The sequence below is a fragment of the Melanerpes formicivorus genome, unplaced genomic scaffold, assembly GCF_026170545.1.
Source record: "Melanerpes formicivorus ecotype bairdi unplaced genomic scaffold, bMelFor1.0.p_v2 SCAF_134, whole genome shotgun sequence".
NCBI classification, from domain to species: Eukaryota; Metazoa; Chordata; class Aves; order Piciformes; family Picidae; genus Melanerpes; species Melanerpes formicivorus.
This window is the reverse complement of record NW_027142486.1, coordinates 1,114,783-1,142,158: the sequence shown is the minus strand read 5'-3', so window position 1 is coordinate 1,142,158 and position 27,376 is coordinate 1,114,783. Positions and strand designations below refer to the sequence as shown.

Below are 27,376 nucleotides of genomic sequence, written 5' to 3'. Positions count from 1 at the left end.
CAGCAGCTCCATCCCTCGGCTGCGCCCCGCGGGGGCTGCTCCCGCCCGGGGCAGAGCTCTGCCTGAGCCCAGCCGCTCCGGGCCCCCCCCGGAGAGCCAGGAGCGGAGCAGGCGGCGCCGAGCGCTGCCCGGGCTGGAGCCGGAGGAGCTGCGGCCCCCGCGGAGAAGCCTCTGGGGCGGCGCGGCCGAGGCTGTGTCCCTGCTGGCTGCGGAGCCGCTGCGGGCGGGAGGCCTCCTGCCGGGGAGGCAGCGCAGAGCTCCCCCGGGGCTGCCGCAGGGCCCCGGGGCGGCTGCAGGGCTGGGCACAGAGCCCGGGCTCGGGGCCGGCAGAGCTCTCGCTGAGAGGAGGTCCTGGAGCCGGGGGTGCCCGCAGCCCAGCTGCTGGCCCCGAGGGGCTCCTGGGGGAGCAGAGCGGCTCCTGGCAGCTGCCCCGAGGGGGAGACCCCCCCCGGAGCCGGGAGCCCAGAAGGCAATCGGCATTTTGCTCCTGTTTTAATCAGAGGTGCGGTGGGCAGGGGCTGAGCTCTGCTGGCAGCCCCGGGCAGAGCTGTGCCCGGGCAGAGAGCGAGGCCAGAGCCCAGGCGCTGCCCTGGCAGCCCCCAGCTGCCCGGCAGGCACCGAGGTCGGCAGCCAGGAGGGAGGGAGCCAGGGGCAGGCACAGCTCCATCCTGTGCACGGGGCCGGGGCTGGGGCACAAAAGGCTTTCTCCAGGCCTCGGCTGGCCCTGAGCAAGGCCCCCAGAGCCCTGCCCTGGGCACAGGCAGCCTGCAGCAGCCCCAGCCCTGCCCCAGGCCTCTCCTCAGCCCTTGAACTTGGCCAGGTGCTCCCGAGCTATGATCAGCCTCTGGATCTGGGCAGTGCCCTCATAGATCTGCCAAGGGAAGGGGCAGCAGAGTCAGCTGAGCAGCTCCCCACGGCCCAGCAGCTGCTGCCACAGCTGGGACCCTGCCCTGCACCCCCAGGCTGCAGCAGCAGCTGCAGGGCAGCAAAGGGGACAGCAGCCAGCGAGGGCTGAGGGCTGCAGGGAGCCAGGGGAAGAGCAGAGGGCAGCCAGGGGAAGAGCAGAGGGCAGCCAGGGGCAGGGCTGAGAGCAGCCAGGGGCAGGGCTGAGAGCAGCCAGGGGCAGAGCTGGGAGCAGCCAGGGGCAGAGCTGGGAGCAGCCAGGGGCAGAGCTGGGAGCAGCCAGGGGCAGAGCTGAGGGCAGCCAGGGGCAGAGCTGAGGGCAGCCAGGGGAAGAGCAGAGGGCAGCCAGGGGCAGGGCTGAGGGGCAGAGCTGAGGGCAGCCAGGGGCAGAGCTGAGGGCAGCAAGGGGCAGAGCTGAGGGCAGGGCTGAGGGGCAGCCAGTAGCAGGGCTGAGAGCAGGCAGGGGCAGGGCTGAGGGCAGGGTTGAGAGCAGCCAGGGGCAGGGCTCAGGGGCAGAGCTGAGGGCAGCCAGGGGCAGCGCAGAGAGCAGTTAGGGTTCATGGCTGAGGGGCAGCCAGGGGCAGGGCTGAGGGCAGCCAGGGGCAAGGCTGAGGGCAGCCAGGGGCAGAGCAGAGGGCAGCCAGGAGCAGAGCTTACAGCAGAGCTCAGGGCAGCCAGGGGCAGAGCAGAGGGCAGTTAGGTTCCAGGGCTCAGGGCAGCCAGGGACAAGGCTTAGGGCAGGACTGAGGGCAGCCAGGGGCAGGGCTCAGGGGCAGGGCTGAGGGCAGCCAGGGGCAGAGCTGAGAGCAGCCAGGGGAAGAGCAGAGGGCAGTTAGGTTCCAGGGCTCAGGGCAGCCAGGGACAAGGCTTAGGGCAGGACTGAGGGCAGCCAGGGGCAGGGCTCGGGGGCAGGGCTGAGGGCAGCCAGGGGCAGAGCTGAGAGCAGCCAGGGGAAGAGCAGAGGGCAGTTAGGGTGCAGGGCTGAGGGCAGGGCTGAAGGCAGCCAGGGGCAGGGCTGAGGGCAGGGCTCAGGGCAGGGCTGAGGGGCAGCCAGGGGCAGGGCTGAGGGGCAGGGCTCAGGGTCAGCCAGGGGCAGGGCTGAGGGCAGCCAGGGGCAGAGCAGAGGGCAGTTAGGGCTCAGGGGCAGGGCTGAGGGCAGGGCTGAGGGGCAGCCAGGGGCAGGGCTGAGGGCAGGGCTGAGGGCAGGGCTGAGGGGCAGTCTGTCTCCCCCGGCTGTGCCAGGCAGCCTCCCCTGCAGGTCCCCTGCTGCCCTGCACTCACCTGGTAGATTTTGGCATCTCTCATCAGCTTCTCCACAGGGTACTCAGTGTTGAAGCCATTGCCCCCAAAGATCTGCACCGCGTCTGCAGCCACCTGGTTGGCCACGTCGCCGGCGAAGGCCTTGGCGATGGAGGCCTGGAAGGTGTTCCTGCGGCCGGCGTCCACCTCCCAGGCAGCTCTCTGGTAGGCCAAGCGAGCCAGCTCCACCTTCATGGCCATCTCAGCCAGCAGGAAGGACACTGCCTGGTGCTGCCACAGGGACACCCAACCCCCTGAGCGCCCAGCCCGGGGCCTGGCCCAGCACAGCACAGCAGAGGCTGCTCCGGGGCTGCTTCTGTGCCTGGGCTGCACTGAGCCCTGCAGGGCTGGCAGCAGGCTCTGGGCTGCACTGAGCTCTGCAGGGCTGGCAGCAGGCTCTGGGCTGCACTGAGCCCTGCAGGGCTGGCAGCAGGCTCTGGGCTGCACTGAGCCCTGCAGGGCTGGCAGCAGGCTCTGGGCTGCACTGAGCTCTGCAGGGCTGGCAGCAGGCTCTGGGCTGCACTGAGCCCTGCAGGGCTGGCAGCAGGCTCTGGGCTGCACTGAGCCCTGCAGGGCTGGCAGCAGGCTCTGGGCTGCACTGAGCTCTGCAGGGCTGGCAGCAGGCTCTGGGCTGCCAGGAGCTGAGCCCTGCAGGGCTGGCAGCAGGCTCTGGGCTGCACTGAGCCCTGCAGGGCTGGCAGCAGGCTCTGGGCTGCACTGAGCCCTGCAGGGCTGGCAGCAGGCTCTGGGCTGCACTGAGCCCTGCAGGGCTGGCAGCAGGCTCTGGGCTGCACTGAGCCCTGCAGGGCTGGCAGCAGGCTCTGGGCTGCACTGAGCTCTGCAGGGCTGGCAGCAGGCTCTGGGCTGCACTGAGCCCTGCAGGGCTGGCAGCAGGCTCTGGGCTGCCAGGGGCTGAGCTCTGCAGCACAGGAATGCAGCCTGGGATGCTGCAGCTGAGCTTTGGTGCTCTGGGCTCTGGCTCTCTGCTGGCTCCTGGGGGGCAGAAGGCTCCCAGGAGACCTGAGTGTGGCCTTGCAGGGTCTGCAGGGGGCTACAGAGAGCTGGGGAGGGACTGCTTGGGATGCCAGGGAGGGATGGGAGTTGGGGGGGGATGGACCCCCGGTGGAGCAGGGCAGGTGTGGGTTGGAGAGGAGGGAGAAGCTCTTCCCCATCGGGGGCAGGCAGTGGCAGGGGGGGGCCCAGGGGGGCTGCTGGAAGCTCTCCAGGCCAGGCTGGATGTGGCTCTGGGCAGCCTGCTGCAGGGGGAAGCGAGCCTGCCCCTGGCAGGGGGTCGGCACCGGGTGGTCCTTGAGGGCCCTGCCCTGGCAGTGCCCTGAGCCCATGAGCGCTGCCCCTGCCCCCCTCAGGGCTGTGCCCGGTCCTGGGGCTCGCTGGCTCTGGGCTGCTCTGCCCCCCAGAGGCTTCTGCCCCCCGCAGACCTCTCCTGGCTGCAGCTGAAGAGCTCAGCCCTGCCCTGGCAGCCTCGGGGCCTGGCCCGGGGCCGGCTCTGAGCCTGGCTGCGAGCAGCAGGGGCCAGAGGAGCAGCCCAGGAGCTGCTGCAGCGCTGCCTCGGCCCAGCCGGGGCCCAGCTGTGCCCCGGGGCAGCCCGGCAGGGGCAGAGCTGTGCCAGAGCTGCCTGCTGAGCGCCAGGGCACAGCCGGGGGGGGCTCCCTGCTGGCACAGCTGGCAGAAGGCAGCCCCTGGCCCCCTGCCCCTGCAGGCTCTGCTCTCACCTCCACCAGCAGCTTCCCGAAGGTTTTCCTCTCCAGAGCATATTTGGTGGCTTCGTCCAGCGCCCTCCGAGCCAAGCCCACGGCCCCGGCTGCCACCTGCAGGGGCAGGGCAGAGCCTCAGCGCCGGACAGCGCCCCCGGGAGGGCGCCCCCGGGAGAGCACCTCCGGGAGAGCACCACGGGCACAGCTCCCCCCCGGGCACAGCTCCCCCCGGGCACAGCTCCCCCCCCCCGGCACAGCTCCCCCCCGGCACAGCTCCCCCCGGGGCACAGCTCCCCCCCTGGGCACAGCTCCCCCCCCGGGCACAGCTCCCCATTGGGCACAGCTCCCCATTGGGCACAGCTCCCCCCGGGCACAGCTCCCCCCGGGCACAGCTCCCCATTGGGCACAGCTCCCCCCCCGGGCACAGCTCCCCCCTGGCACAGCTCCCCCCCCTGGCACAGCTCCCCCCGGGCACAGCTCCCCCCTGGCACAGCTCCCCCCTGGCACAGCTCCCCCCGGGCACAGCTCCCCCCCTGGCACAGCTCCCCCCGGGCACAGCTCCCCCCGGGCACAGCTCCCTCCTGGCACAGCTCCCCCCGGGCACAGCTCCCCCCCGGGCACAGCTCCCCATTGGGCACAGCTCCCCCCAGGCACAGCTCCCCCCGGGCACAGCTCCCCCCTGGCACAGCTGCCCCGGGGCCGTGCCTGGCACCCACCGGCGGCCTGGTCTTGTCGAAGGCTGCCATGGCGATTTTGAAGCCTGCTCCCTCTGCTCTCAGGACGTTCTCCTGGGGCACTCTCACATCCTCAAAGACGATGCCCCTGGTGTCCGAGCAGCGCTGGCCCATGTTCAGCTCCTGCGGGGGGCAGGGGGCGGAGGGGCAGCTCCCTGGGGGCTGCCGAGGGGCAGCAGGGTGCCAGCGCCTCAGCTGCCCCCGGGCACCAGCCCTGAGCTCTCTGGGCTGCTCTCTGCCCCAGGGCTTCGCTTCCAGCTCCGATTCCCTGCCCGGCCCCAGCTCTGCCTTGCCCCAGCCCGCCCCGGGGCCGGGCAGGATCCTTCCCCTGCCTGGGGCTCAGCCCCGGGGCGCTGCCCGGCTGGGCTCTGTGCTGGGGCTGGCAGAGGCAGGGCAGAGCCCCCCGGGGCGGGCGGCAGGGAGCTGCAGCTGTGCCCACGGCAGGGCGGGAGGGAGATGGGCAGCGGCCGCCCAGGGCCCTGCCTGCTGCCCGGGGCTGAGCTTCGGCTGCCACCCAGCTGCTGCTCCCCTGCCCGCCCTGGCACGGCCCCAGCCCTGTGCCCCCCGAGGCCTCCTCCCTGGGCAGGAGCAGCTGAGGGCACAGCGCTCGGGGGGCTGTGGCTGCAGCTCTGCCCCTCGCTGCTGGCACCGCTCGGGGCTCCGAGGCGCTCTGGCAGCGGTGCCAGGCCGGCTGCCCTCGGCTCCTGCGGAGGGATCCCTGCCCTGTGCCCAGCCGAGGCTCCCGAGGGAGCCTCCTGCCTGCTGCCCCTGCGCTGGGCAGTGCCAAGCTCCCTGCGGGCGGGCAGGGGCCGCGGGCGCTGCCCCGAGGCCTCTCCTCTCAGGGCAGCTGGGGGCTGCCTGGGTGAGGAGCCCAGAGAGGCTCCTGGGCTGGCAGGGCAGGGCCTGCTCCTCACCTTCCTGCCAACCTGGATGCCAGGGCTGTTGGCCTCCACGATGAAGCCGGTGAAGGCTTTGCCCGCAGGAGCTTTGGGGTCCGGGTGGGTGCGAGCCAGCAGGAAGTACCTGGGGGGAAGCAGAGGGCAGGGGGCAGCAGCTCCCCAGCCAGAGGCTGCTCCAGCCGAGGCTCCAGGCAGGCTGTGCCTGAGGGAGCAGCCCTGGGCCCTGGCCCCAGCGCTGCAGGGCAGTGCCAGTGCAGCCCTCCCTGCAGGAGCCCAGAGCTGCTGCAGCTCCCTGGCAGCGGCAGCCAAGGCTCTGCCCCCCGCAGCTGTGCCAAGGCTGCAGCCTGCAGCTGGCTCCAGGGGCAGCGAAGGAAGCTGCGGAGAGCAGAGAGGCTCCAGGGGCCACTGGGGACCTGCTGGCAGCCTCCTGCCTGCACGGCTCTGGGGCTGAGCCCAAGGGGGGAGGATTTGCTGTGGCTCCAGCGGCGCCCAGGGGCACCAGGGAGGTCCTCTGGTGGCTCTGCCTGGGCCCAGGCCATGGCAGGGGCAGGAAAAGCAGCTGGAGGTTGGGAAGGTGGAAACCTTTTCCCCTTGGCTGGCAAAGAAGGAAGGAGCTGGGGAGGAGCAAGGGCTGGGAGGTGGAGGAGCAGGCTCGGGCTGGCAGCAGGAGCAGCTCAGCTCAGCGCCCACAGCCCCCAGGCCAGGCCAGGGGCTGGGCAGAGCCTCCTGAGCTCGGTGCAGGAGCTCTCAGCGCTGCTGCCCTGCCCTGAGGAGCGAGAGAAGTGCCTGGGGCCGGCAGCAGCAGCCCCTGAGAGCCTCTGCCGGCTGCAGATGGCAGCTCCCGGCCCAGGTCCCCCTGCAGGCGGCGCCGAGCTGGGTGCTGGCTGCAGGCTGCTGGGGCCCCGGGGCCGTGGCAGAGGCTGCCAGGGCCAGCAGGCTGTGCCTCGGGGCCAGAGCTGGGTGCCCAGCAGGCACAGGGCAGAAGCCTACACACCAGTTGGCTTTGCCCCCGTTGGTGATCCACATCTTCTGCCCATTGATGATGTATTCATCGCCCTTCTTCTCAGCCCTGGTCTGGATGCCAGCCACGTCAGAGCCTGCCCCGGGCTCTGTCACACAGTAGGCCTGGGGGAGAGGCAGAGCAGAAGCCTCAGCAGCAGAGGCTGAGCTGGGGCAGCCCCCAGCCGCTGCAGCAGCCCCGGGCTGGGCTGGCACAGCCTGCACTCCAGTGCCTGCAGGAGCCCCAGGGGCTGCAGCAGGAGCCCCAGCAGCTGCCTGGGCGAGGATCCGGCCCCGGGGGGGTCACTGCCCTCAGAAATCCGCAGGGATGCTGAGAATTGGCTCTGGGAGCCGACCAGGAGCAGCCTGCAGCTTGTCCCGGGCCCCGGGCTGGGAGCTGAGCAGCTGCAAGCCTGGCAGCAGCAGCCCGGGGGAGGCTCTGGGGGCTCCCTGCTCTGCCCCCGAGGAGCCTCAGCTGGGCAGCTCCGCAGGCCCTGCCCAGGGCTCTCTGCTCCCTGCTGGCTCCCAGGCAGCCCCGGGGGAAGGGTTGGGCCCCAGCCCTGCAGCTCTGTGCCCCTCGGGGCCGGGGCTGGGCCGGGGCCATCCCTGCAGCGCTGTGGGAGGGGGGCAGCAGAGGCTCTGCCCTGCAGGAGGGGCTCAGGGCGGCTGCAAGCAGCCACTCAGCATCCCCTGCCTGTGGCCTCGGGGCCGGCAGCGGCCAGGGGCAGGCTGCAGGGCTCTGGGCTGTACTCACACACATCAGAGGCTCCTCTGTCATCCTGCCCAGGTACTTCTGCTGCTGCTGCTGGTTGCCTGCAATGATCACTGGCATTTGCTGCAAGGGAACACTCAGAGCATGAACCCAGCTCGGGCAGGGGCCCAGGAGGTGGTGGGGGGGAGGCAGGAGCAGGCAGCACTCACCCCCAGGGAGTTGGCCTCGATGGCAGTCTGGACCCCAGTGCAGCCATAAGCCAGCTCCTCGGTGATCATGCAAGCATCAAAGGTGCCCAGGCCCAGCCCCCCTGCAGGGGAAGGGTGGCACCGACTGAGGGCAGCCCCCAGGGGAGCCCTCTGAGTGCCCCCAGACCCTGAGTGCCCCCAGCCCCTCAAGAGCCTCCCAGCCCCTCAAGAGCCTCCCAGCCCCTCTGAGTGCCCCCCAGACCCTGAGTGCCCCCAGCCACTCTGAGTGCCCCCCAGCCCCCTGAGTGTCCCCAAGCCCGTTGGATGCCCTCCAGCCCCTCTGAGTGCCCCCAGCCCCCTGAGTGCCCCCCAGCCCCTGAGTGCCCCCCCAACCCCCCTGGGTGCCCTCCAACCCCCTGAGTGCCCCCAGCCCCCTGAGTGCCCCCCAGCCCTTCTGAGTGCCCCCAAGCCCCCTGGCTGCCCTCCAACCCCCTGAGTGCCCCCCAACCCCCTGAGTGCCCCCAGCCCCCTGGGTGCCCCCAGCCAGGAGTGCTCCACAGCAGAGGGTCACAGAGTGCTGAGCTTGGGAGGGATCTCCAGAGCCTCCCCAGGGGCACCCAGGGCAGGGCTGCCAGGGCCACATCCGGGGGGGGCTGGGGAGGCTCCAGGGCAGGAGGCTCCACAGCCTCACACCACAGAGGTTTCTCCTCCTGCCCAGGTGGCAGCTCCTGGGCTCCAGCTTGGCCTCCCTGCCCCCTGCCCTCTCCCTGGGCACCACCAGACAGAGCCTGGCCCCTTCCTCTTGCCCCCCACCCCTCAGCCCTCTCCTCCCCAGACTCCACAGCCCCAAGGGCTCTCAGCCCTCCAGGCCCCCCCAGCATCTCCCCAGCCCCTGCTGGGCTCTCTCCAGCAGCAGCTTCCCCCTGCAGGGCCTGGCCCCTGCCTGCCCCCAGCCAGCCCCAGCCCAGCTGGCTGCAGAGAGCTGTGCCAGGGCCAGAGGGGCTGCCAGGGGGCACAGCGTGGCAGGGACGCAGCCCTGGGCTCTGGGCAGCCCCTGCAGAGCCCCTGGGGGGCAGAGGAAGGGCCCCAGGGGTTTGCTCACCACAGCTCTCTGGGATGTGAGTGTTCATCAGGCCAAGCTCCCAGGCTCGTTTGATGAGGGGCACAGGGTACTGGCAGAGAGAGGGCAGGGCAGGCAGCACTCAGCACGGGGCACAGCCTGCCCGTGCCAGGGGCAGCTGGGGGCTGCTCTGTGCCCCCCAGGGCTGCTCTGTGCCCCCTGCAGGCAGCTTTACCTCCCCAGTCCTGTCGTACTCAGCAGCCACAGGAATGATCTCCTCCAGGGCAAACTTCCGAGCCGTGGCCTGGAACTCCTTCTGCTCCTCACTCAGCTCTGCCAGGCCAGCCCCGGGCACAGCACAGTCACCAGGGCTGCCAGCCCAGCAGGCAGGGCCCAGCCCAGCAGGCAGAGCGGCTCAGCCGCCCCTGGCTGCCCGCAGAAAGCCTCCTCAGAGCCCTCCCCGACCCCCCCCGGGGGCCCCCCCAGAGCAGGGCAGCGGAGCGGGGCAGTGCCAGGGCAGCTGCGCCGCAGTGCCCCACGCCAGGAGCCGCTGCCCGGCGGAGGGGAGGGCAGCAGGAGCTGGGGGGCAGAGCGCTGCTGCCGCTGCTGTGCCCGTTCCGGCCGCTCAGCTCCAGCGCCTGGCTGTGCCCCGCGGCGGCTGCAGCGCCCCCTGCAGCGGCCCAGGGGCAGGGCAACCTCTGCCTGCCCTGGCCCCGTGCCCAAGCCCGGCTCAGGCCGCAGGCAGCCACCGCAGCGCTGCAAGAGCCAAGCTGGGGACAGCTCCCGCGGGCGGCTCTGGCAGCCCAGCAGCTCCAGCCGGAGCCTGGCCGAGGGCAGGAGCAGCTCCCCCAGAGCCCCCCCCCCGGGCCTGGCTGCCCTGAGCCGGCAGGGAAGGACTTTGGGGCTCCCAAAGCTGGGAGAGCAGCAGAGAAAGCTGCCCGGAGCCGAGGCCTGCCCTGGGCACTGCCAGGGAGCTGCAGCACAGCTGAGCTCTGTCCCTGCCCCTTGCCCACCCTCAGCACTCACCGAAGCTGAAGCCAGCCCCAGCTGTGCTGCTGTGCACATCTGGAGCAGCTCTGCTGGTCAGGGATCTCCATCCTTGCCCTGCCACAGCTCGCAGCACCTGCTGGGGACAGCAGAGCCGGGGGGGGGGTCAGAGGCTGGGGGAGAGCAGAGCCGGGGGGGGGGTCAGAGGCTGGGGGAGAGCAGAGCCTGGAGGGGTCAGAGGCTGGGGGAGAGCAGAGCCGGGGGGGTCAGAGGCTGGGGGAGAACAGAGCCGGGGGGGGTCAGAGGCTGGGGGAGAACAGAGCCTGGAGGGGTCAGAGGCTGGGGGAGAGCAGAGCCGGGGGGGGTCAGAGGCTGGGGGAGAACAGAGCCGGGGGGGTCAGAGGCTGGGGGAGAGCAGAGCCGGGGGGGGTCAGAGGCTGGGGGAGAACAGAGCCGGGGGGGGGTCAGAGGCTGGGGGAGAGCAGAGCCGGGGGGGGGTCAGAGGCTGGGGGAGAGCAGAGCCGGGGGGGGTCAGAGGCTGGGGGAGAGCAGAGCCTGGAGGGGTCAGAGGCTGGGGAGAGCAGAGCCGGGGGGGGTCAGAGGCTGGGGGAGAGCAGAGCCGGGGGGGGTCAGAGGCTGGGGGAGAACAGAGCCTGGGGGGGGTCAGAGGCTGGGGGAGAGCAGAGCCTGGAGGGGTCAGAGGCTGGGGAGAGCAGAGCCTGGAGGGGTCAGAGGCTGGGGAGAGCAGAGCCGGGGGGGGTCAGAGGCTGGGGAGAGCAGAGCCGGGGGGGGGGGGTCAGAGGCTGGGGGGAGAGCAGAGCCGGGGGGGGGGGGGTCAGAGGCTGGGGGAGAGCAGAGCCGGGGGGGGGTCAGAGGCTGGGGGAGAGCAGAGCCGGGGGGGGGTCAGAGGCTGGGGGACAGCAGAGCCGGGGGGGGGGGGTCAGAGGCTGGGGGAGAGCAGAACTGGGGGGGTCAGAGCTCGCAAGGAGCTCCTGGCCTGGCTGCAGTAGGGAGGCACAGGGGGGAAGGAGCAGGGCAGGAAAGGGTCAGCAGAGGAGGACAAGGGATTGGTAGAGCAGCCTGGGGGCACTGAGGGGGGCAGAATGGGCACAGCTTGGGGGCACTGAGGGGGCAGAGATGGGCACAGCCCGGGGGCACTCAGGGAGCAGAGATAGGCACAGCCTAGGGCCACTTAGGGGGCAGGGATGGGCACAGCCTGGGGGCACTCAGGTGGCAGGATGGGCACAGGCTGGGGGCACTCAGGGGCCAGGGATGGGCACAGGCTGGGGGCACTCAGGTGGCAGGATGGGCACAGGCTGGGGGCACTCAGGGGCCAGGGATGGGCACAGCACGGGGGCACTCAGGTGGCAGGATGGGCACAGGCTGGGGGCACTCAGGGGGCAGGATGGGCACAGGCTGGGGGCACTCAGGGAGCAGAATGGGCACAGGCTGGGGGCACTCAGGGGGCAGAATGGGCACAGGCTGGGGGCACTCAGGTGGCAGGATGGGCACAGCCCGGGGGCATTCAGGGGGCAGAATGGGCACAGGCTGGGGGCACTCAGGGGGCAGGGATGGGCACAGGCTGGGGGCACTCAGGGGGCAGGATGGGCACAGGCTGGGGGCACTCAGGGGGCAGGGATGGGCACAGGCTGGGGGCACTCACGGGGCAGGGATGGGCACAGGCTGGGGGCACTCAGGGGGCAGGATGGGCACAGCCTAGGGACACTCAGGGAGCAGAATGGGCACAGGCTGGGGGCACTCACGGGGCAGGGATGGGCACAGGCTGGGGGCACTCAGGGGGCAGGGATGGGCACAGGCTGGGGGCACTCAGGGGGCAGGATGGGCACAGGCTGGGGGCACTCAGGAGGCAGGGATGGGCACAGGCTGGGGGCACTCAGGGGGCAGGATGGGCACAGGCTGGGGGCACTCAGGGGGCAGGATGGGCACAGCCTGGAACCAAGGGGCAAGGAACAAATTCCTGCCGTGGAGGGGCAGAGCTCAGCCGCCAGGAGCCGCTGGAGGCTTTCCAGCCCTGCCTGGACTTTGTGCTCCCCTGGGAGCTGCTCTGGGGGCGCGGCTCTGGTCCCCTGCAGCCCCCCCCCAGCCTGACCCTGGTTGGGTTTGTGCCAGGGTGGGAATGGCAAGACCCAAACCTGGGCACTGTGCAGGAACTGCTGCTGCCCCGAGCTGCCCAAAGCCCTTCCAGAGCAGCCAGAGACTGAAAAGGGTCCTGGAGGTGCGACCCACAACTGCCCTGGGGGCTCTGCTGTTGCCCTGGGGGCCAGAAACCTGCCCTGGGGGCCAGAAACCTGCCCTGGGGACTCTGCTGTTGCCCTGGGGGACAGAGACCTGCCCTGGGGGCTCTGCTATTGCCCTGGGGGACAGAGACCTGCCCTGGGGGCTCTGCTGTTGCCCTGGGGGACAGAGACCTGCCCTGGTGGCTCTGCTGTTGCCCTGGGGGACAGAGACCTGCCCTGGGGGCTCTGCTGTTGCCCTGGGGGCTCTGCTATTGCCCTGGGGGCACAGAACTGCCCTGGGGGCTCTGCTATTGCCCTGGGGGACAGAGACCTGCCCTGGGGGGCTCTGCTGTTGCCCTGGGGGACAGAAACCTGCCCTGGGGGTTCTGCTATTGCCCTGGGGGACAGAGACCTGCCCTGGGGGCTCTGCTGTTGCCCTGGGGCACAGAGACCTTCCCTGGGGGCTCTGCTGTTGCCCTGGGGGACAGAAACCTGCCCTGGGGGCTCTGCTATTGCCCTGGGGGACAGAGACCTGCCCTGGGGGCTCTGCTGTTGCCCTGGGGGACAGAAACCTTCCCTGGGGGCTCTGCTGTTGCCCTGGGGGACAGAAACCTGCCCTGGGGGCTCTGCTATTGCCCTGGGGGCTCTGCTATTGCCCTGGGGGACAGAGACCTGCCCTGGGGGCTCTGCTGTTGCCCTGGGGGACAGAGACCTGCCCTGGGGGCTCTGCTGTTGCCCTGGGGGACAGAGACCTGCCCTGGGGGCTCTGCTGTTGCCCTGGGGGACAGAGACCTGCCCTGGGGGCTCTGCTGTTGCCCTGGGGGCTCTGCTGCTGTCGAAGCCTTCTGGGCTCGCAGCTGGCGGCGCTCGGCCGGACCCCGACTCCGGCAGCCACGGCGAGACCCTCCCCAGCCCTGCCTCGGCGGCACCGGGGGCAGCACCGGGGGCAGCACCGGGATCATCCCAAAACCTCCTGCGACCCTTCCCGTCCCGTCCGCCCCCCAGTCCCCGGGGATCTCCTCGGCCTCACCCGGCCGGCTCCGAACGCTGCCATCCCGGGGAGGCTCTCGGCAGTGCCCTGCCGGCACCGGGGTGGTGCCAGGGGCGGGTCCCGGTCCCGCCCGCTCCGCCCGGCCCTGGCTCTCTGCCTGCCGCCGCTCCGCGATGCTCTGCTCCCCGCTGTCCCCCGCCGGGCCGCTCCGAGCTGCCCCCGGAGCCTTCTCCCCCTGCGGGCTGCGCAGCCCCAGCGCCGCCAGCCTGGCTCTGCCCTCTCAGCGTCTCGGCCGCCGCTGCGCCGTGTCCCGGTGCCGGGCAGTGAGCGGCGCCACCGCCTCCCCCGGTCCCGGTCCCGCTCCCCCTGCGGCCGCCCAGCTCCCTGGGGGTGCTCCCCGGGCTGCCGTCGCCCCCTGCTGGCTCCAGCGCTGAAGTTCTCCTCCAGGCTCTCTCCAGCGCTTCTGCACCCAGCCTGGATCGGCGCTTGGGGAGGCTCTGCCCCAGCTGATGGCGCCGGGGGGGCTTGAGGAGCAGCCTCGGTGCCCAGCAGGGGACTGAGATGTCCGGGGGGAGACCCAAGCCCTCCTGGGGTCCCCTGCTCAGCATCAGCCCCCTGCCTCGGGGCTGGAACCCCCAGGTTGAGAAGCCCAAAGGTCCACAGGAAGCCCTGGAGGAATGGTCCAGGGTGTGAGGGCAGAGCCCAGAGACCAGCTGGGTCCCTCCCCCCGGGGCGTGGGAGAAGCCAAAAGGATGGATTTGGAGCCAAAAGTGGAGAAGACCAAATACATTGGGGCAGAAAAGCTGAGCCTGAGGGACTCAAGCACCAGGAGGGGACCCAGGAGGGACCCAGACAGCCAGAGGGGTCCCAAGCATCAGGAGGACCTAGGGGACCCCAAACACGAGGAGGGCACGTGGCAGAGGACCCCAAGCATCACCAGGGGACCCAGGTGCCCAGGAAGGAACCCAGGGGTCCAGGAAGGGTCCCAAGCACCAGGAGGTCATCCAGGGGTCCAGGAGGTCATCCAGGGGTCCAGGAGGGACCCAGACTTCTGGAGGGGTCCCAGGAATGCAGGAGGGCACCCAGGCGTCCAGGAGGGCACCCAGGCGTCCAGGAGGGCACCCAGGCGTCCAGGAGGACCCAGCTGTGCATGAGGGGATCCCATGCATCACGAGGGCACCCAGGTGGGAGCCCAGGCGTCAGAAAGGCACTCAGAGGAGTCCAGGAGAGCGCCCAGGCCTCAGGAGGGTGCCCAGGCCCAGCTCAGGTGGTGCTGAGCAGGCGGCGCTTGGGGGCGGTGGCAGTGTAGGGGTGCCAGCGCCACTCGACGTCGGCAGCGTCGCCCTGCTCCAGCGTGCCCAGGCGGATCAGGTAGGCTGTGGGGACAAGTGGGGACACGTTGGGGACATGTTGGGGACACAGGGGGCGGGGTGGGGGCGGGGGTGGGGGCGCAGGGGGGCAGCTGGGGGCACACTCACGGCGCAGCTGGAACCGGGGTCCGACCCTCCTCCAGCTCCACCGTCCTGCCCCGGCGCTTGTAGACGTGGTTCCTGCAGGGGGGGGGGGGGGTCAGTCGTTGGGGGGGGGATCCCCAGGGATGTCCCCCCCCGTGTCCCCCTGCCCCCCTGCCCCAGCCCCCTCCCCCACCTGACCAAGATGACGTCGTCCTGGTTGGCGAAGGTGACGACGCGGCGGCTGTCCGGGCGGGGCACCGGGAAGAGATGCTTCAGGATGGTCCCAACCTGGGCAGGGCACAGCAGCAGCTCAGCCCCACCCCGGCCCCACCCCCCGGCGTCCCCAGCACCCCCCAACACCCCCCCCACACACCCTCACTGGGCCCCCCCCCCCCCACCCCAAAGTCCCCAGCCCCGGCCCCCTCGCCATCCCAACCTGCTCCCACCCGCCCCCCCCGGCTGTACCCACGCCCCCAGAGCCCCCCTGCCCCTTACCCTTCGGCCCAGGGGGGAGTCCAGGTGGAGCAGCAGCAGGTGGGGGGCGGCCAGGGGAGCCCCCCCCAGGCCCCCAACCTCCTGCCGCAGGATGACGCCGCTGAGGGTGAAGTGGGCGGTGGGGCCGTGGGGCAGGTGGCACAGCAGCAGCCCGTCTGGGGCGGGGCAGGGGGTCAGCAGGCAGCCCCCAGGAGCCAGCCCCCTCCCTCATTATGCAAGCCCCTCCCTCGTTAGCATCAGCCCTTCATTACTCCGTTAGCCACACCCTTCTCCCATCATCCCCGCCTGGGTCATTAGCCCCACCCCTTTGATAAGCCACACCCTGGCTGTTAAGCCTATCCCCCTCATCAGCCCCACCCCTCTGTTAATCCTACCTCCATTAGCCCCACCCTTTTGTCACCCACACCCCTCCACCAGCCCCACCCATTAGCCCTCCCCTTCGTTGACCCCACCCCTTTATTGACCCCACCTCTCCACTAGCCCCACCCCTCCACTAGCCCCACCTCTTCATTGACCCCACCCCTCCACTAGCCCCACCCCTTCATTTGACCCCACCCCTCCACCAGCCCCACCCCTTCATTGACCCCACCCCTCCACCAGCCCCACCCCTTCATTGACCCCACCCCTCCCACCAGCCCACCCATTAGCCCCCTCCCCTTCGTTGACCCCACCCCTTTATTGACCCCACCTCTCCACTAGCCCCACCCCCTCCACTGGCCCCGCCCCTCCACCAGCCCCACCCATTAGCCCCAACCCTCCAACAGCCCCACCCCTCCAACAGCCCACCCATTAGCCCCTCCCCTTCGTTGACCCCACCCCTTTATTGACCCCACCTCTCCACTAGCCCCACCCCTCCACTAGCCCCACCCCTTCATTGACCCCACCCCTCCACTAGCCCCACCCCTTCATTGACCCCACCCCTCCACCAGCCCCACCCATTAGCCCCACCCCTCCAACAGCCCCACCCATTAGCCCCTCCCCTTCGTTGACCCCACCCCTTTATTGACCCCACCTCTCCACTAGCCCCACCCCTCCACTAGCCCCACCCCTTTATTGACCCCACCCCTCCACTAGCCGTGCCTGTTAGCCCCATCTATTGGCCCCACCCTATTAATTAGCCCCACCCCAGTTAACCCCACCCCCTCCACTGGCCCCACGCAGGGCCATACGGCCCCCCAGGGTGTGTCCCCTCCTCCCCCCAGAGTGTTCCCTCTGTCCCCAGAGGGGAAGGAGCCCTGGGGGTGGGGGCAGGGAGAGGCACAGGAGGAGACAATGCAGGGTGGGGGAGATGGGGCCTGGAAGGGCCAGGGGGGCACGGGAGGGTGGGGGGGACCACGGGGGGCCACGGCCCCCGGGGCTCACCGGGGGTTGCCGCGGGGTCTCGTGCACCACCAGCAGGTCGCTGACCCCCGCGGCCTGGCAGGCCCCGACCAGGGCCCCCAGCTCCCGCCCGGCCGCGGTTCATGCGCCGGGCACCCGGCACCAGCAGGCACAGCTCCTGTGGGCACCCAGCCTGGCACCGCGCCCCGCACCGCCCGGCGACGCCGACCACACCCGACCCCGCCCGGGGATGCAGACCACACCTGACCCTGCCAGGGACGCCGACCACACCCCGACCCTGCCCAGGGACACCGACCACACACTGACCCCGCCCCGGGTTGCAGACCACACCCGACCCCACCTGGGGACACTGACCACACCCGACCCCGCCCGGGGACACCGACCACAACCCGACCCCCACCCGGGGATGCAGACCACACCTGACCCTGCCCAGGGACGCCGACCACACCTGACCCTGCCCAGGGACACTGACCACACCTGACACCGCCCAGGGACACTGACCACCACCCGACCCTGCCCGGGGACACCGACCACACCCAACCCCACCCAGGGACACCGACCACACCTGACCCCACCTGAGGACACTGACCACACCCGACCCATCCCATGGACACCGACCACACCGACCCCACCCCAGGGTCGCAGACCACACCCGACCCCACCCAGGGTCGCAGACCACACCTGACCCCGCCCGGGGACACCGACCACACCCGACCCCACCCCGGGTTGCAGACCACACCCGACCCCACCCGGGGACACTGACCACACCTGACCCCACCCAGGGACACTGACCACACCTGACCCCCACCCGGGGACACAGACCACACCCGACCCCACCCGACTCCACCTGGGCACATCAACCACACCTAACCCCACCCTGGGGACACCAACCACACCCAACCCCGCCCAGGGACACCTACCACACCCCAACCCCGCCCGGGGACACCAACCCCACCCAACCCCCCTGGTGACCCCCGAGCCCCTCCCACCAGCCCCACCCACCTTGGCAAAGAGGCGGAGCCGCGAGCTGGGCTCCCGGGGAGGTGGTCACCATCACCTGGGGGGCTCCAGGCCTGCCCAGCGGTACTCATCGTCCTGGCTGCCTGTGCCATCTGCAGAGGGCACAGCACGGGAGGCTCGCAGCCCGCTCTGGGGCTGCTTGGGCCTGCTCTGGGGCTTCTCAAGGCCCTCTGAAGGGGGCAGCAGTTTGGGGGAAAATACAGGCAAATTCAGGAGATTTTAGGGGAAGAAGTTTGGTGCCCATTTTGGCCTAAGGCTGAGCCAATGTGATGCCCATTTTGGGCTAAAGCTGAGCAATGTGATGCCCATTTTGGGCTAAAGCTGAGCCAATTTGATGCCCATTTTGGGCTAAAGCTGAGCCAATGTGATGCCCATTTTGGGCTAAAGCTGAGCCAATGTGATGCCCATTTTGGGCTAAAGCTGAGCCCATTTAATGCCCATTTTGGGCTAAAGCTGAGCCAGTTTGCTGCCCATTTTGGGCTAAAGCTGAGCCAATGTGATGCCCATTTTGGGCTAAAGCTGAGCCAATGTGATGCCCATTTTGGGCTAAAGCTGAGCCCAATTCAATGCCCATTTTGGGCCCAATCTGTTCCCACTTAGAAGCCAAATTTCAGCTCCTTTTTTGGGGAGAAAAAGCCAAAACTCCACTTTCATTTTGATGGGTTTTGGGGCAGAGCTTTGTCCTGTTTTGGGCTAAAACCTGGGAAACTGGGGAAATGTCCAAGTCTGATCCTCATGTTGGGGGTGCCTGTGGGGAAACCTCCCCCCCCCCCTGTTTTCCAGGTGAATTTTGCTGCCCCTTCGGGAGGCATCGCAAGCAAACTGCAGCTGGATTTTGGGGGGCATTCAGAAAAATCCCAGCCCAGTTTTGGGGAGGATTTAAGGCAAACCCAGAAGCTTCTTTTGTTTTGGGGTGAAATGAGGCAGATCTGGTCCCTGGCTGCCCTCACCCAGCCCTGGGGTGTCCAACTCCAGCTCCTTCTGCAGGGCCAAGGCCTCGCGCCGCAGCTCGGTGGGCAGCAGACGGTTCTCTGGAGGGGGGACAGGGCACAGGGCATGGACAGATGGACACAAAACTGGGGGTCTCAGCCCCCAATGACCCCCCCAGGCCACCCCCTCCCCCACCTCCTCTTTACACACTCTTTAATCTCTCCAAACCCTCTTTAGCCCCCCTGAAACCCACCCTTGCCCCACCCCCACCTTTACTCCCCTTTATTGCCCCCCACCCCCTTCATCCCCATTGATTCCCCTTTGTCCCCTCCCAGCACCCCTTTAACCCTCCCCCAATCCTCTTTATCCCCCCACCCCCCCTTTTCCTGCTTCTTCTCCCCCTTTCTCCCCCAGCCACAGATTGAACCCCCCCAAAACATTTACCCCCCCAAGCCCCCTTTACTCCCCCAAATCCTCTTTATCCCCCAGCCCCCCCTACTTAACCCTCTCAAACCACTCCCTATCCCCCACATCCCTCTACCCCCCTCTCAAGCCTTTTCTCTCCTGAACCTCCCTTGACTCTGCTCAAACTCTCCTTTCACCCCCCAAATCCCACTTGATCCTCCCACACTTCACCCCCTCCAGCTCCCCCCTTGATCCTCCCAAACCACTTCAGCCCCTTCAGCTCCTTCAGCCCCTCAGCAGCCCCCCAGATCCCCAACCCCTCCCTCGCTCCCCTCCCCTGCTCCCCCTCCCTCCTGCTCCCCACCCTTCCCTGCTCCTTCCCTCCTGCTCCCCACCCTTCCCTGCTCCTTCCCTCCTGCTCCCCCACCCTTCCCTGCTCCCCTCCCTCCTGCTCCCCACCCTTCCCTGCTCCTTCCCTTCTGCTCCCCACCCCTCCTTCTCCTTCCCTCCTGCTCCCCATCCCTCCCTCCTGCTCCCCTCCCCTGCTTCCCACCCCTCCCTCCTGCTCCCCTCCCCTGCTCCCCACCCCTCCCTCTCTTCCCTTCTGCTCCCCCACCCCTCCCTTCTCCTTCCCTCCTGCTCCCCATCCCTCCCTCCTGCTCCCCTCCCCTCCTGCTCCCCTCCCCTGCTTCCCACCCCTCCCTCCTGCTCCCCTCCCCTGCTCCCCACCCCTCCCTCTCCTTCCCTTCTGCTCCCCACCCCTCCTTCTCCTTCCCTCCTGCTCCCCATCCCTCCCTCCCTGCTCCCCTCCCCTCCTGCTCCCCTCCCCTGCTTCCCCACCCCCTCCCTCCTGCTCCCCTCCCCTGCTCCCCACCCCTCCCTCCTGCTCCCCCTCCCCTGCTCCCCACCCCTCCCTCCTGCTCCCCTCCCCTGCTCCCCACCCCTCCCTCTCCTTCCCTTCTGCTCCCCACCCCTCCCTCTCCTTCCCTTCTGCTCCCCACCCCTCCTTCTCCTTCCCTCCTGCTCCCCATCCCTCCCTCCTGCTCCCCACCCCTCCCTCTCCTCCCCTCCTGCTCCCCACCCCCTCCCTGCTCCCCTTCCCCCTCCCTGCTCCCCACCCCTCCCTGCTCCCCACCCCTCCCTGCTCCCCTCCCCTCCCTGCTCCCCTCCCCTCCCTGCTCCCCTCCCCTCCCTGCTCCCCCTCCTGTTTCCCACCCTTCCCTGCTCCTTCCCTCCTGCTCCCCCACCCCTACTTCTCCTTCCCTCCTGCTCCCCTCTTCTGCTCCCCCACCCCTCCCTCTCCTTCCCTCCTGCACCCCACCCCTCCCTCTCCTTCCCTCCTGCTCCCCCTCCCCCTCCCTCTCCTTCCCCTCCTGCTCCCCTCCCTTCCCTGCTCCCCTCCCATTTCCCACCCTTCCCTGCTCCTTCCCTCCTGCTCACCACCCCTCCCTCTCCTTCCCCTCCTGCACCCCATCCTTCCCTGCTCCTTCCCTCCTGCTCCCCTCCTCCTCCTGCTCCCCTCCCCTCCCTGCTCCCCTCCCCTCCTGTTTCCCACCCTTCCCTGCTCCTTCCCTCCTGCTCCCCTCCCCTCCCTGCTCCCCACCCCTCCCTGCTCCCCTCCCGTTTCCCACCCTTCCCTGCTCCTTTCCTCCTGCTCCCCACCCCTCCCTCTCCTTCCCTCCTGCTCCCCATCCCTCCCTGCTCCTCCCCTCCTGCTCCTTCCCCCCTGCTCCTCACCATCCAGAGCCTGCCTCAGCTTCTGCTTCTTCTCCTCCTGCCGCCGCTGCTGCTCCTCCTGCGCTCGGCGCTGCAGGTACTCGCGGCGCTGCCGAGCCTGGCGCCGCAGCTGGACAGACACAGCTCAGGGGAGAGCCCGGGGGGGGCAGGGACAGCCCGGGGGGGGGATGGGACAGGGACAGCCCGGGGGGGGCAGGGACAGCCCGGGGGGGATGGGACAGGGGACAGACAGCCCGGGGGGGGGGGATGGGACAGGGACAGACAGCCCGGGGGGGGGGGGGGGGGGATGGGACAGGGACAGCCCGGGGGGGTGTGGGGCAGGGACAGCCCGGGGGGGGATGGGACAGGGACAAGCCCGGGGGGGGATGGGACAGGGACAGCCTGGGGGGGGGATGGGACAGGGACAGCCTGGGGGGGGATGGGACAGGGACAGCCCGGGGGGGGGGGGAGGGCACAGGGACAGCCCGGGGGGGGCAGGGACAGCCCGGGGGGGATGGGACAGGGACAGCCCGGGGGGGAGGGAGGCACAGGGACAGCCCGGGGGGGGGATGGGACAGGGACAGCCCGGGGGGGGGGGAAGGGACAGGGACAGCCCGGGGGGGGGGATGGGACAGGGACAGACAGCCCGGGGGGGGGAAGGGACAGGGACAGCCCGGGGGGGGGGGATGGGACAGGGACAGCCCGGGGGGGGGGATGGGACAGGGACAGCCCGGGGGGGAGGGAGGGCACAGGGACAGCCTGGGGGGGGGGGGGAGGGGGAGGGCACAGGGACAGACCTCACGGCCCGGGCAGGCCTGCCGCGGCTGCGGCTGGGGGGAGAGGGCCAGGGGACAGCTCAGGGAACAGCAGAGAGGGACACAGGGGCAGGGGGAGAGGCGGAGGGCACCGGGGGGGGGGCTCCTGAGGGGCCCCGCGGGGCCGACACGAGGACGGGGGGGGGGGGAAGGGGGGGCCACTAGGACACGGGCGTGGGGGTCCCGTGAGGACACGGCGCGGGGGGGGGGGGGGGACGACTCCGTAAGGGGCGGAGGACGAGCTTGAGGGGAGCCCCGGGCCCGGCTCCGGCCCCGCTCTGGCTCCCCCTTACCATTGCTGCTCGCGCTCCACGCGCCGCCGCCTCCCAACAGCGCCGCCGCTGATTGGCCGGGCGACGGAAGACCAATGGGAGCGTCCGGTGCTGCCAGGGAGGAGGCGAGCCCGAGTGAGCCGCGTTCCACAGGCGGGGAGGGGGCGGCGACCGCTGCGCCCTCACTCAAGATGGCGAATAGGGGAAAGGTGACGCTGCGCCCTCACTCAAGATGGCGAATAGGGGAAAGGTGACGCTGCGCCCCGCACTCAAGATGGCGAATAGGGGAAAGGTGACGCTGCGCCCTCACTCAAGATGGCGAATAGGGGAAAGGTGACGCTGCGCCCTCACTCAAGATGGCGAATAGGGGAAAGGTGACGCTGCGCCCTCACTCAAGATGGCGAATAGGGGAAAGGTGACGCTGCGCCCTCACTCAAGATGGCGAATAGGGGAAAGGTGACGCTGCGCCCTCACTGAAGATGGCGAATAGGGGAAAGGTGACGCTGCGGCCCCTCACTCAAGATGGCGACCGAGAGGGCTTCAGCACGCCGCGCCGCCAGCACCCCTAGGAGAGCGCTGATTGGTGGAGCCTCAGGCGCTAGGGCTCGGTGGTAGCTTGGGCCTTAGGTTCAGGTTTCGCCTGGAAGGGAGCTGCAAAGGTCACCCAGTCCAAGCCCTGCAGCCAGCAGGGACATCCTCAGCTGCAGCAGGCTGCCCAGGGCCCTGTGCAGCCTCCCCTTGGAGATCTCCAGGCATGGCCCCAAGCCCCTCCCTGGGCCACCTGTGGCAGTGCTCCCAGCAGCCTCCTGCTGCAGAACTTGCTCCTCACATCCAAGCTCAACCTGCTCTGCTCTCAGCCCAAACCATTGCCCCTGCTCCTGGCCCTGCAGCCCTTTGGCAGCAGTCCCTATGCAGCCCTCTTGGAGCCCCTGCAGGGGCTGGGAGCTGCTCTGAGGTCTCCCTGCAGCCTTCTCCTCCCCAGGCTGCACAGCCCCAGCTCCTCAGCCTGGCCCCAGAGCAGAGCTCCTCAGCCTCTGTTCCTCTTGGGGGCTTCCTCTGGACCCTCTCCAGCAGCTCCAGGTCCTTCCTGTGCTGAGGGCTCCAGAGCTGGACCACAGCCCTGCAGGTGAGGGCAGAGCAGAGGGGCAGGATCCTCTCTCTCCAGCTCTGGCCACGCTACTTTGGGTGCAGCCCCAGGCTGCCCTTGCCCTGCTGTGTTGCCAGTGCCCACTGCTGGCTCCTGTCCAGCTTCTCCTCCACCAGCACCCCCCAAGTCCATCTCTGCAGGACTGCTCTGGATCTCATCAGCCCCCAGTCTGAACTGATACCCAGGGCTGCCCTGACCTAGGTGCAGGACCTTGGCCTTACCAAACATCATAAGGCTCTCCTCAGCCACCTCTGCAGCCTGCCCAGGGCCCTCTGGATGGTTTCCATCCTATCCTTCAGCCTTACCTACCCTCACCATTCAGCTTGGTGCCACCTGCAGACCTGCTGAGGGGGTCTCAATCTCTGTGTTGCTGATGAACAGCACTGCTACCAGTGTAGACCCCTGAGAGACACCAACTTGTCTCCTGTCTGCACCTGGGCATGGAGCTGTTGACCACCACCCTTTGAGTGCCACCCCTCCAGCCAGTACCTTCTCCACTGCCCTGCACACCCAGGCACATCCTCAGGCTCTGCTGAGAGTGAGGATTGTCCCCACACAGCTGCACCTTGGTCTTGTTGAACCTCCTGAGGTTCACCTGGTTAGGGTTGGTGTTAGGCTAGGCTTAGGGTGTTAGGTTTAGGTGTTGGGGTTGAGAGAAGAGCTCAATTTAGTGTTAGGTTTTGGGGTTAGATCTTAGGGTTTGGGGTTAAGGCTAGGGCTAGGGGTTAGGGTTGAGGTCAGAGCTCATTTTAGTGTTAGCAGTTAAGGCTTGGCTTTAGTTTAGGTGTCAGGGTTAGACTGAGAGTTGAAGTTAGGCTTAGGGGTTAGGGTTAGGAAGTTAAAGTTCCTGTCAGGGGTTAGGGTTAGGATTCTGAGCTAGGTTTAGGGATTAGGTTGATCAGCATTTGGGTTAGGGATTAGGGTTAGGAGGTTAGGGTGATAATTAAGGTCTGGGCTTTAAGTTAGGGTTAAGGGTTAGGATTAGGGTTAAGTTTAGGGTTGGTGGTTTGGGGTTGAGGTCAGGGTTAGGGCTTCAGTGTTAGGGTTAAGGTTAATGTTTAGGGTTTGCATTAGGGGCTGGGTAAGGGTCAGTTGTTAGTGTGAAAAGGTTAGAGGTCAGGGTTAGTGTCAGGGTTAAGTTTAGGGTTAGTGTGAGGGGTCATTAGGGTTAAGGTAGGGTTCAGTTTAAGTTAGGCTTAGGGCTGTCCTAGTTTAGAGCAGCCCAGATTGCTCTCTGTTGCTCCCAAATGGGCAGAAGGATCAGGCTCACAACAGGCTCACACTGGGAAGCGAAGGGAAGTTGAAATGGGAAAAGCAGTTCCCAGGCTACAGAATTGCAAAGGGCAGAGCAGAGCACAGCAGAGGAAGCTCAAGGAAATCCCCAACCTAACCTTGGCACCACCCAGCACTGCCCTGCTCCCCTCCTGGCCTTCACCCAACCCTCCAGGGGCTCTTTCGTCCCCCCACCATTGCTGGGCTGGTTTCAGGCTGGCTCACGAGAGGAGGCACGAAAGGCTTTTCTTAAAGTCCCGGACTCTCAAATGTGGCAATGCCAGCGACGAGCAGTGTGAGCAAGCTGGCAGTGCAGGCCTAGAGCCTGACATGATGGTAGGCCATGCTCAGCATAAATGCAGAGCCAGCTAGCAGTGGAGCAAAACAGTGCTGTGCCTGCAGCATGTAACTAAAACAAGACACTGGTAGCTATAAACATGGACAGTTATTCTTGGGACAACAGGACATGCACCTGCATCAACATCCTCGTTGTGTCATTAGTAGTTGGATCAATAATCTGTAACAGTGCAATGTGTGGTCACTCATAGGGAACCAATGGAGCTGTGCCAACAGGGCACTCTGAGTTTTATGTAAGTTGAAGCAGCTGCCTTGCTATGCACTTCTTCTCTGCCTTTCCTGTCTCCTGTTTCTTCTTCACTTTACAGTGCTATACTTGCACTACAGGCCTGCACCATCAGCCTGCAACACTGGAACAATAAAGGAACAATACTCAATCACATTGGTCAGTCGTATTGATTCCTATCTCCGTCGTCTACACTCAACAGCCACAAAAAGTTCTCACGAATACGTTCAGGAACCGTGGGAACCTTGTATGCAATTCATAGACAGGCTGAAACTGGCCTTAGAACGCCAAATCGATAATGGGGAGGCAAGGGAAATATTACTGCTGAAATTAGCTGTGGAAAATGCAAATGCAGATGGTAAGAAGCTGTTAAAATCTTTGCCTAATCAAAACCCCTGTTACAGTTTGAGCTGGGTGCCCCCCTGCAATGTTTACTTCCTGTATCCAGAAGGCCAGCCCAGAGGGGTGGACACAGGAAATTAAGTAGTATTTCCTACCACAATCCTTTGCACCACTATAAGATCCAGTGTGGAGTCTAGCACGCTCTTTTTTCTTCCTCCTCCGTCAGCTGGTAACTGGGGGAGATGTCTCCTGGCTTTGGGCCTGGCTAGGCCCAAGGCCATGAGGGGATGGGCAGTCTCAGATCTGGCCAGCTGAGACTAGCCTAGCAGTGGGAGGGGGAAGAAGGAGCCCTGGGGGTCTTGGGTGTACCCTCAGGTGGGGATTGGATCTCTCTGGGTCTGCTTTGGGATCTTTCTTTGTCACTGCGCTTTTGGCTTTCTGTAAAAGTTTACTGCTTTCTGTTTAAACTTTCCATCACTTTTGCAATCCGTTTGTCTGAGTGTTTATTGTTGCCAGGGGTGGGGAAGGGGGCTGCCTCAACCCAGCACAACCCCACCTTGCTAGCAATGATTGAGGCATGTAATAAGATAGGTACGATGGAACATGAGTATGAAGCTATGGCTGCAGCTTTTGCAGCTGTGAATGCTCCAATGAATACAGGAGTTTGTTATGGCTGTGGGAAACTGGGTCGTCTCAGAAAGAATTGTTTGGTAGCTAATACTGGAGCCAAACCTAAGGCACCTGGGATTTGCCCTAAGTGCCAGAAGGGGAGGCACTGTGCTAACCAATGTCGATCTAAGTATAATTCTCAAGGGCGGCCTGTGCAGGGAAACTGGATGCGGAGCACGGGACGGCGCCAGGCGCTGACACAAATCATCCAGCTGTCACCATCCAGCCAGATGCCGGCAGCACATGCGTCTCTGACCTCCACCCAGCAACAGCAGCCAGCGCAGGACTGGACCTGGCAACCTTTGACACAGTAACTTTACTTGATACCACGGTACATTTATTGCCAACAGGTGTGTCAGGTCCTCTTCCAGTAAAAACTCAGGCATTAATATTAGGTAGATCATCAACAACGCTATCAGGACTATTTGTGCTTCCTGGGGTTGTTGATTCTGACAGCACAGATAAAATTCACATCATGGCATGGACTCCGTTTCCTCCCTGCACGGTACCGGAGGGAAGTCGTATTGCACAGCTGTCATTGCTTCCCTTGGGATCAGAACGTCCCCTTGCAAGGGGACCTTTAAGAAATGAAGGAGGATTTGGGTCTGCTGGGGATCCACAGATTCTGTGGGTACAGACTAAACATCCTATCTGTCGATGTGTCCTGATGTATGGTCAGCAGAAAATAGTGCTTAGTGGTATTATTGATACTGGAGCAGACGTCACAGTGATTTCTAAAGCTAAATGGCCCCCCCAGCTGGCCTGTAGCTAGTGCATCTCAGGCGCTGGCAGGCATAGGGGGAGCTGGAGAAAGTCATCAGAGCCTGAATTTCATTCAGAGTCAGGGACCAGAGGGACATATAGCTTTTGTGGGACCTTTTGTTTTACCTGTGCCCATGGTGCTATGGGGTCGTGATGTGCTTTCACAATGGGGGGTGACCATGAACACCCGTTTTTGGAGGGGGCCATTGTGGTGTGCAACACCCTCCAGTTAACATGGAGGAGTGTGGCTAGCAGGTCGAGGGAGGTGATCCTCCCCCTCTACTCAGCCCTGGTGAGACCCCACCTGGAGTACTGTGTCCAGTTCTGGAGCCCCTATTACAAGAGGGATGTGGAGGTGCTGGAACATGTCCAGAGAAGGGCCAGGAGGATGAGCAGAGGGCTGGAGCACCTCTCCTATGAGGGCAGACTGAAGGAGTTGGGGCTGTTCAGTCTGCAGAAGAGAAGGCTCCCAGGTGACCTCATTGTGGCCTTCCAGTATCTGAAGGGGGCCTACAGGAAGGCTGGGGAAGGACTTCTCAGGATCTGAGGTAGTGATAGGACTAGGGGGAATGGAATGAAGGTGGAGGTGGGGAGATTCAGGCTAGATGTGAGGAAGAGGTTCTTCAACATGAGAGTGGTGAGACCCTGGAATAGGTTGTCCAGGGAGGTGGTCGAGGCCCCGTCCCTGGGGGTGTTTAAGAGCAGGCTGGATGAGGCTCTGGCCAGGCTGATCTAGTGTGGGGTGTCCCTGCCCATGGCAGGGGGGTTGGAACTAGATGATCCTTGTGGTCCCTTCCAACCCTGAATGAAACTATGAAACTATGAAAACAAATCCCCCTGTCTGGGTGGATCAATGGCCCCTACCATTGGAAAAGCTTCGTGCACTCCAAGAACTAGTCACAGAGCAACTGGGGAAAGGGCATATTGTACCCTCCAGGAGTCCATGGTACTCTCCTATTTTTGTCATCAAAACCCAAACAGGCAAGTGGGGCTTGCTCCATGATCTCAGAAAGATTAATGACATTATGGAATATATGGGGAGCCTCCAACCAGGGCTACCCTCACCCACAATGATACCACGATACAGACATTTAACTGTTATTGACCTGAAAGATTGCTTCTTTAGCATTCCTTTACATCCAAATGATGATCCTAAATCTGCTTTTTCAGTTCCAGACATCAATATGCAACAACCTTTGCAGAGATATCATTGGGTTGTGCTTCCACAAGGAATGAAAAATGGTCCTACAATCTGTCAGTGGTATGTAGCAAAAATTCTCAGCCCCGTTTGAGAGGCATTTCCTGATGCTCTGATATATCCTTACATGGATGACATCCTAGTGGCAGCACAAAGCCCCGAGCTCACGGAGAGAAAGCCCTTACTGTATCCACTGTGACTCAAGTGGAGTTTTGTGTAGTGTGGTGGTTT

The 27,376-nt window shown here is 66.4% G+C and overlaps 2 protein-coding genes across 2 annotated transcripts; both read right to left on the bottom strand.

Annotated features, from left to right (window-relative positions):
• Positions 1 to 475: 475 nt before the first annotated feature.
• Positions 476 to 12,810, bottom strand: LOC137456642 (medium-chain specific acyl-CoA dehydrogenase, mitochondrial-like). The gene is made up of 12 exons (XM_068168209.1): positions 12,764 to 12,810; positions 9,536 to 9,635; positions 8,745 to 8,842; positions 8,552 to 8,621; positions 7,471 to 7,571; positions 7,304 to 7,384; positions 6,545 to 6,675; positions 5,566 to 5,674; positions 4,634 to 4,774; positions 3,936 to 4,031; positions 2,185 to 2,433; positions 476 to 871 (listed from the first exon to the last, which is right to left on the bottom strand). Exons 1-12 carry the CDS (start codon positions 12,785 to 12,787, stop codon positions 800 to 802), a joined length of 1,272 nt encoding a protein of 423 aa, XP_068024310.1. The 5' UTR covers positions 12,788 to 12,810; the 3' UTR covers positions 476 to 799.
• A 685-nt stretch (positions 12,811 to 13,495) lies between these two features.
• LOC137456624 (U3 small nucleolar ribonucleoprotein protein IMP4-like) lies at positions 13,496 to 21,311 on the bottom strand. The gene is given in 11 exon segments (XM_068168154.1): positions 13,496 to 14,100; positions 14,203 to 14,227; positions 14,229 to 14,274; positions 14,372 to 14,466; positions 14,674 to 14,840; positions 16,050 to 16,119; positions 16,121 to 16,171; positions 17,017 to 17,126; positions 17,985 to 18,065; positions 20,107 to 20,215; positions 21,194 to 21,311. Coding segments are annotated over 11 exon segments (870 nt in total). The 5' UTR covers positions 21,197 to 21,311; the 3' UTR covers positions 13,496 to 13,987.
• Between the last annotated feature and the right edge of the window lie 6,065 nt (positions 21,312 to 27,376).

Bases quoted from the DNA above. Each gene is read 5' to 3' on its own strand.
- LOC137456642 (XM_068168209.1), bottom strand. From the start codon at position 12,787: ATGGCAGCGTTCGGAGCCGGCCGG. The intron at 4,775-5,565 runs GTGAGGAGCAGG...TGCCCCCCGCAG, and splicing joins GCATCCAGGTTGGCAGGAAG to GAGCTGAACATGGGCCAGCG. The intron at 2,434-3,935 runs GTGAGAGCAGAG...TCCCTGTGGCAG, and splicing joins TCGGGAAGCTGCTGGTGGAG to CACCAGGCAGTGTCCTTCCT.